Source organism: Rhagoletis pomonella, unplaced genomic scaffold, assembly GCF_013731165.1.
Source record: "Rhagoletis pomonella isolate Grant_MI unplaced genomic scaffold, Rhpom_1.0 Rhpom_scaffold_00002, whole genome shotgun sequence".
Classification (NCBI taxonomy): Eukaryota; Metazoa; Arthropoda; class Insecta; order Diptera; family Tephritidae; genus Rhagoletis; species Rhagoletis pomonella.
In genome coordinates, this window is record NW_023458556.1 from 55,624,492 (window position 1) to 55,633,670 (window position 9,179).

At 34.1% G+C, this 9,179-nt stretch overlaps 2 protein-coding genes across 2 annotated transcripts in view; one reads left to right on the forward strand and one right to left on the reverse strand.

Moving 5' to 3' along the window:
- Nucleotides 1–2,482, forward strand: part of LOC118753850 (trithorax group protein osa-like) — a gene marked incomplete at its 5' end in the record, with an annotated part of 4,683 nt that extends 2,201 nt beyond the window's left edge. Inside the window, one exon of the mRNA XM_036488727.1 lies at nt 2,405–2,482. Within this exon, the coding sequence (XP_036344620.1) occupies nt 2,405–2,482 (78 nt within the window). The remainder of the gene's footprint in view (nt 1–2,404) is intronic.
- A 6,225-nt stretch (nt 2,483–8,707) lies between these two features.
- LOC118753860 (neural Wiskott-Aldrich syndrome protein-like) overlaps nt 8,708–9,179 on the reverse strand; it is an 860-nt gene continuing 388 nt past the window's right edge. Inside the window, exon 2 of the mRNA XM_036488737.1 lies at nt 8,708–8,781. Coding sequence (XP_036344630.1) covers nt 8,708–8,781 — 74 coding nt within the window. The remainder of the gene's footprint in view (nt 8,782–9,179) is intronic.

Sequence of the window (9,179 nt, forward strand, 5' to 3'; positions counted from 1 at the left end):
TTAAAATAGTTTTGGCCGCCTAGATTATCAAAATACCGGTATGTGCGTTGTACTAAAAAAGATCTTTGGGATCTTATTGTACTAATTTTCTTTATAATAATAAATGAAATGAAATGAAAAAACATATGTATGTATGCCAAATTGCGTACGTTAGACCGCGTACAACTTGAGAATGGATAGTCCACTTTGCGATTTTTTTCTGTTTTTTTTCGCCTTTGTAAATTCTTTGCGTTACCATTTACGGTTGATGGATATGAAGAAAGTATTTGTTTGTGGAAAAATTATATAATTTTTATAAAAAAGGACTCCAAATAAAAACATATGGGGGTTATTTTTCTTTCGCGGTTATGGCCCGATTGCTTCTAATGTGGTAACGCGAATTCTTTAATGGTGCCATACCTTTACCGATGATATTATGGGACAAAAACTTTTAAATAGCCGCTTTAGCAGCTTATGTACACGACTGAAGACCTATTCTGATCTAAATCAATCAAGGGAGCTTTTTTTTAGTCCCATTTGACAATATGTTTTCACTCATTTGACGACAAATTTCATTTAATTTGACATTGTGAAAATAAGCCTTAAGTTTAAACCACAGCCGTGCACTGGAAAACTGGCCCTTAGGGCTGATTTCTCCAACTCAACATAACTTAGTTTAGCCAATTTTTTGGACTTAGTCAAGAATAAGCTGAATAAAAAGTATACTCAGGGCTATCACGGAATCCATCGTAGAGAATCTACGAATCCGAATGCCTGCTACGAATACGAAAAAATTGCTATCACTGAATCCGAGTGAACTCGAAAATATCGTTGCCAGCTTCGAATGCTGATTCGAAATCAGTTAGTGCAAAGGAAACAACAGACATTTATGTATGTCATTTTGCTCACGCTGCCCAATCAGGCGCAATGGCCGAGTGTGCAAAGCACTAGACCGCCAATTGACAGAGCCGAGTTCGAGTCCGAGTCGTGGGGCAGTGGAGATTTTTTTCTTTCTTTATTTAATTTTTGTTTATTTTTTTAATAAATATTTTTTTTAGTTTATTTTTAGCTTAGATTTTATTATTTTAAATAGAAATATTTTTTTTTAAATAAATTTTTATGATATTAAAGTAATTAGGTTTATTTCCTAATAAATTGTTGCTAAACTATTATTTCCTCGATTCATGCAAGATATTAATTCATTAAATAGCGTCTAGCAGATGAATGCGTGTATATATGTATGTATAGATTGGTATTTTACGTCTACGTTTACACAAATATATGGAATTATATCAAACTATAACAAATTTGGAGTATAATAAATATTTAATATTAAAAATAATGCAGCTTTCTTCCACTATTTTTAAGATTGAGTGATTTTAAATTTTGTTCCGACAGCATAATCTCGTCGTAGAGTATCTGTACGAATCTTCATTCATTCGGATTCAATGAAGGCTCTCTACGAATTTGGAATTTACGTTCGTAGCCATTCGGATTCTGTGATAGCACTTTCGTAGATTTCACGAAAATCGAAGCTACGATGGATTCTGTGATAGCCCTGACTAACTTTTGACTTAAGTCCAAAAAATGGCTGAAGTTGAGTTGAGTTTGAGAAAGCAGCCCTTAGTGTTCCGGAGACATTATGCCGTCGATCAGAATAACAAACATTGGCTGGCTGTTCGTGCTGGTCGAACTTAGAAAGAATGAAAAGGGCACGAAGCTATTGAACGATTGCGACATTAAGTGCGCAATTAAAACATCGCGACAGTAACTAAACCGAGCCCATGGATACGGTTTGCCAATATTATATTGCGTCATAATCTCATTCTAAACCTAAAAACCTTCGTAGACTCATTTACCAGAACCATTGGGCGCTTTACTTTACAGCGACTTGGCAAAATCAAGAGGTCCCCACGAACGTCGACAAATACATTTCGGCATTTAAGGGAATTTCGCCTCTTTAGCCTACATTGAATTTCTGTAGTCTAACGATGCTTACCCATTTTGTCTTTTTGTCGCCAGCGAATGAAAAACACATTTTTTTTATTTACAAAATTTAAGAGGTTCAGAAAAGTTTACTGCCGAAAATATTTTTGAGGGTTGCCAACTATTTAAAAAATCGTATTCAATTAAATTGATAAAACAACATAACCGGTATCAAACTGCACAAAAATATATATATATATACATTCACCGGTAGTTCTAAAAAGAGTTTCTGAGTGGGAGCTGGAATACCCTGCGGTAATTAGCGCGACCAGAATGGAGAAATATTAGCTAAAAATGAAATGAGTGCTATGTAAAGAATTACTAAAATTCGCTTGGGCCAAACTAGTTGCCCCGAAAATTTCCAACATTAAAGTTGAACATATTTCCTACATTTTACAATTTTATTAAAAATTGTAAAACACCTCTTCTCTTCTTGCAGTTAATGGTAATACAGCTCAGCTCGACCATACATTTAATACCCACACAGTTGAGTGAGTTGGTACGCTACACTGCTTAGCTTAGAGCTGTACTAAGCTGACTAATGATATCACTGATTAATTACAATGAAATTAATTTCAAGAGAAAATTTGGTTGAATATTCGACGGTCAACAGTGTGTAGAAACGAACACGTACCCAGTATGTACCAGCAGACTCTATGTATGCCCTAGCTTTTGCAGCCAGTGTTGCCAGAAGTTTTTCCCGAGAAATTTACCAAGTGAAGATTAAGTCTTCAAAAATCGAAAACTATAAACAAATTCAAAAAAACACACCCAGAAAAATTTCAGCTAAAAATATTTTTCTCAACACAGGATTTTGTAACTAACTATAACCAAATTCACTAACTATAACGAAATCATGTATTGATAGAAATATATTTAGCTATTTTTTTTCAGGGAGCATTTTAAAAAGTTTTAACATAGTTTTTTTTTGTTGCTATTTAATTTTTGTTATTTTTCTATAAAAACATTGTCTATTCTTTAACAAAACCTTGTAAAATCAAGTTCCAATCATTGTGCAATATTTAAAACAAAAACAAATCAACAATTGTTCGTTTCGAACTTTTTTAATAATTTAATTTAATTTCGTAGACAGATTCTGGGTATGCAGATTTATAGCGCATTGAATTCTAGTAGAATAAAGTACAAGTTTCAAATGGCTAAACATTACCGCTGATTTTATGTTCGAAGATGTTACGGTTTTTTTCCATACAAAAATAAATTGTGGAAGTAAATGGGGCAAAAAAAATCTAATTTTTAACCATTTGAAAGTTATATTTTATTCTACTAGTGTTCAATGGGATGCAAAACTGTATCCTCAGAACTTTTCTAGGGAATCTTATAAAAAGAGGTCGATATTTTATCGAAATTTTGTTAATTTTTTTAATGAAACTAGAAAAAATTGACCAAAATTAAATAAAAAATAATATGCTAAAACTTGTCAAGATGTCCACCACTGCATAATTAACAAACAAAGTCTAACAAATGAACTCATCCCAAACAGACACACTTTAACTAGATTTTCGAGCACTTTTAATGAATGAAAAATACGAAATTTCGAAAAATGATAAACTCCAACATATTTATTCTGCATAAAATTAAGAATCTACTCAGGAGTTTTTCAACCAGACGCATCGTTTACAAGGAAAAATCTCCCATAAAGATTGCTCCATTTACAAATTTAAAATTTTTTGATGATTTATATATCATAGCCTTGAAATGTTTCGATGTATCTTCATTTTCATTAATTTATGTTATGACGCTCGTATTTAAATTCTTTTTAAGTGATCTTTTGTGAAAATAACGTTACCTAAAGTTTTGGTTTTCATCTTGTTACAAAATATTTTTTTTTAATTTATATTAATCTGAGAGAAAACCCTATCCACATTTGCTATTGAAACCACAGAGATTTCTTCAAGTGCTGCCAGAAGTTTTCATTATGATGATTTTTATAAAGTTTTGCTTCTGGCAACACTGGTTGCAGCTTATTATGTAAATGCTCGTAGTACAAACATATTCTTTTACACATACATATGCGTGGTTATGCACCCAGTAGGGAAAGGAACTAATTTAAATATTGATATTCAACCAGTTTTTTACCCACCACAACTAATTGAAGATATAATTTTCCTCTTTGTAACAAACTGTTCACTTTAACATGGCGATGTCCTAGGAGGCAATCAGTTATCCGACTCTGCATTTGATTTCAACTACTTTAAAATGCATTTGGCTTAAATCACTTCAAAGTCAGTATGTTTCGTCCGAATACGCTTTCGTTCTGGACTTCACAGATGCCGTTTCATATTTCCAAGACACAAAAAAAAACAATTTTATGATCATTTTCACATGTTGTCTCTGTTGTTATTCGAACCCGGACATTTTGGAAGCGATATGTAAATGTGCTTTCAGTTGTTCAGTTTGCATTATGCGCACTTTGTAAAAATAAAAATTTAAAAATATGTGATACATATATTTTTAGATGTCTTTTCAACCAATTTAAAACTACTTAGCATTTAATGTTGAAATAGTTACTTGCACAAAGTAAGATGATTTTTAAACTAATACTGAATTCTTTGCAAAGATGTCAAAAGTGTAAGCATTTGGTTTATCTCAAGGAGGCTGCTAAGTGATTATGCATCAATTTGAAGTCGGTTGCTACATAAGCAGAAATAAATTACTTTTTCTTAGGAAATTGGTAGTATACCGTACTGGGTATTTTATCACACCGATACATACATACATATGTATGTAAATATATGATAAACACACCTACGAGTATGTTTGTAGGCGTGGTGTGCGACAAAAAATAAGAAAAAAGATTAGCAACAGCACTAGCGCACTTTCACCTGCTGCCGCTCCACAATGACATGCTGCACGCTATGATGGCGGGGTACATTGATGCTGGTACCCCGTTAGTTCACGCCACCGCAGCGCCCAATGCCACACCGCTAGCAGATTATACCGCAAACCGAATTTGAAATGGAATTTAATTATGAAACTGAAGTTTGCAAAAAACAAAAACAGAAGCAAAAATACACGCGAATGGAAAATGCCGGTGCTTTAGCGCGGAATTAGTTGACTGGCGGCTTGGTTGTGGCTGTCGATTGGTGGATGCACCCCAAACTGCATAAATTGTTACCTCAAAGGGACAGTGACTGAGCTAACTAACTACTAATGCACGTAACGCGGCTCTGAGCGGCTGAGTGAATAACTACGTACTCAGTCAATTCACTGCGCTCAACCCCCAACCGCTTTTAGGGTCTACGCCTTTAAAATGCCGCTACTGTTTTGATGACTTTGTTGAGGTTTGGTTGCCATGGAAGTTGGTCGGTTGGTCACATTGACTTTGTGTGACGTGCTATCAAAATGCGGGCGGCACGTACATATGCATATATGTACATTCATTTCTAATTGAATATGTATATATATACATACTTACATATGCATGTGTAACTCACTACCAACGCGCCTACCTTCATTTCTATCGAATTAAACTTGTTTCAACAAATTTTATGGCCGCTTGTGCCATTTGTCAAACGTCAGCCTATTTTCTGTTATTCGGCTAGCAGAAATTTTTATTTATTGCCGACCACATGGTCTGCGGCTGACTTTTGGCATTAAATGCGGACTTGCGGGCGGCTCGTTGTTGTGGTCCATTGATTTTATTAAATTTTCAACAGTTTATTTTGTGAACGTTGTTTCTGTCGCAGGAGAGGTGGTTTGATGGCTGCAGTGCTGATATGCCAGTTTGCAATGACAGCTATTGGCCACGCGCCACTCTGTTGCCAACAAATCAAAAGTCTCACTGGCATGTTTACATACCTTCAGTGGGTGCCGCGCTTTTTTTTTTGTTGGCACCTGGGCGAGAGCGGAGGTGCAGTTACACCTCACTGCTAGTTGCCACTCACTTTATTGAGCGCCCAAGCAATTTCTCATGCATTAATGCAGTTTTATTTACATTTTGGTGGCTTTGGTATAGTGGCGCATACCTTGCATGTGTGATGCACGTACATTCGTTTGTATTTAGTATATATTCCCACAATTAATATGCGAATTGCATTGTTGCTCTGATAACTTTATTTGCGTGGTATGGTTTTTTATTATGTGCTTTGGAGCGTTTTTATTTTGTTTTTGTGTTTATTAGTGCTTCATTTTAATTTCAGATGCCCGGTCGCACCAATTAATTTTAAATTTATCAGCCTGTTTAAACTTAAAATGACACAATTTTGCTCGGAAAATTTCTCACTTTAAATTTTAACAATCTGGCTGCGTTTCTTTATACATTCCGGATAATCCCATTTCACAGCCGGAAAAAACAGAATGTGTTTGAAATATACGTTAACATATCATCAGGAACGTTCTAAAGATTAATGGCCTAATTCATAAAAAACAAAGTAGGTTTAAAGAGCTTTATAAATTGGCGTTTTCATACATTTTTCAATTAAGAAACCTTTTATAAAGCTACTTTTTTTATTAATAAGGCCATAAGTAAACAAAAAAGTTTATTCCAAACCTTCAGAATGAATAAAGAAATGCAGCCTCTGATAAATTTTAAATTTGATTGGTCAGACTGGGGATAAATCTTCAACTTGTTTATAGGTACATATGTGTATACTAAGGTAATTGATTCGCTTTTCCTAAACCGGTCTCAACCGTCTGTTTTTGAGTATTTTTAGATGTTTTTTTTCTTTGAAATCTTGATTTTTCGAATACCGAGTAAATCGGATTTTTTCAGTCGAATAAACTGGGTTTTCACTTAGTTAATTAACATATATATACAAACTCTAAATATTTATTTTATTGAAAATAGAACTAGAATATTTTTATCAATTTATTATTAATATTATTTAAAAATTGAAATGAAAGCCAAACGAAAATCTGTCAATTTTTTTGCAGCAGCAGCTTACTAAACTGTATATAAATCAGTGCATCGAATACATGCTAGCTTCAGTTTCATCTAACGGCAGGTTCAGAAAAAGGCATTTGGCGTTGGTCTTCGATGTTTGAACTAAAGATGGCCGCGGGATATTGGGACTCGCGGGACCTACGGTACTGATTTCAAAATGAACGGGATGGCCTTTACTAATTTTGCGGGCGGAACGGGACCAAAATCCTTTCCCGACACTTCCGTTAAAACCCGTAACCGCCGCAAATTCATAAAATCTTCCTCGAAAACGTTGTATGAAATAAAAACTTTTTATGTTTTATTGAGACGAAAACGACGCTTGCTGCAAGAAAAACTAAATAATCGAAAGATGCCAGATCTTTAATTCTCTTTTTTATTATTTAAGTTAATTTGAAAGACATGCGATTTTTTTTTAGTAATTGATTTCGGAACCCACGGGACCCGCGGCACAATTGTGAAAAAGTCGAGATGGACGGGTTCGGAACTTAAAAATTTAATTTAAATTTATTTATTTTTGCCTAAAAACTTTTAATTTACAGTTAAAACTGTGAATTTTGCAACGTTGCTTTTGGTATGCTTTTTCCGATTGGAACTAAAGTTTAAATCTGCATATCTTTACAAGCGTACCAGCATACATACATATGTACTATATATACCTACGTATGAATAAGCATTAGAGTGTCAAAAAAAAAAAAATTAGAAGCTCTCACCCCTAGAATTTTTGTATATGGTAAAAAGAATAGTCATATAATTTGTTTATTTTAAATTATATTCAGAACTGCAGGGACCGTGATGTTTTCCATTTTTTTTTGTTTGGGGACAAACACTTTTTTGTTTAAATAATATAGAATTATTGAAAGTGAATATTTTTCGAACGGAAAACTCGGTTTCTTTTAGGAGACTTCCAATAGTAATACCCAATTTTTTATTTTACTATTATTTATTACTAACGATTTTTTATGGGTCCCCAATACATTTTTTGTGGTTTTTGGGGGTTCTATAAAAAATAAGTAATATTAAGAAACGGTTAAATAAACCACTGGGTATTGTTATTAGAAGCCTTCTAAAGAGGAACAGATCGAAAATATCGATTTTAAAGAATTCTATACCATTTCTACTAAAAAGGGATTTTCCCCATATAAAATACCTGCAAGACTTCGAGTCAGTTCTAGACAGCATTAAAAAAAAAAAACGTTTATTCTTTTTTCCATAAAGAAAAGTCTTAGGCGGTGTTAGCTTTGCATTTTAAACTTTTTTTTTCCCCCGCATATATTTTTTTTGGATTACCCTAATAAACATACACAAATTTATATGTGCGTGTAAATTTTCCACATATGTACTCGCAAATCCATTTGCATCGTGACATTCGCACTCAAAATGCATTAGTTTTGAACTTTTCGCATGGTAACTGTTATTTCGTGACATTAACAGCAATAAAAGCAACATCAACAACAGCAGTTATAACAGTAGTATGCATGTACTATGTATGTATGTATGTATGTAATAGACGCACATCCAAGAATTGCTGCTGTAAATGCATCTGTATTTTATGTCACATTGTGGGTGGGTGTCACTCATTTTCGTGTCACATTTTTTATGGCGCATTTACATTTTTATCATTGCTACTTTATTGTTGTTTTCGAACAACTTGGCATACATAGTAGATTTAGTATGTAAATATGTACATATGTATGTATGTATCAGCATAATGCCTTCCAAGTGCGTTTATACAGTTTTTGTGGTGAAAGTTGTGTATTTCGTTTATGACGCAGTCTTCATTAATTTTGTCAGTCACGTTGCGCTGCGCCCGCTGCACATTGTTCGTGTGTAATTCGCTAGCTAATGTGCATACCTCGGTGCGGGTGCGGGTGAGGGTGGCGGTGGCTTCGGTAGTAGCATCTCGCCGGCGACATCTAATAAACATATTTTATTTGAGTTACCATTCACATTCGTAGAGAGTTTTGGTTAACAATATTCGCAAAAAAACAAAAACGTCTATTTAACGCCTTTTGTGCTGTGAGCGAGCCACACCTTCTTCTGCGCTGGCAATCAATCAATTCGTTTCAATGCGAATTTGTGTGTTATTGACTGTTGCGTAATAACTATTGTTTGTTTGTTTACTTAAATATTTTGCGCACATTTTGTGTCTCGGTATAGAAATTAAATTCCCTTTCTTACACTTGTTTTTTTCTGTGTTGCTACTCCGCTTCGGTCTGCTTACCATTTTTATAAAGTCCACTGTAGCTACTTGATTTGCGCAGTCTGTCGTAAATGATCTTTAATAGCTTTGCTTTGCGACAATGTTAATGAG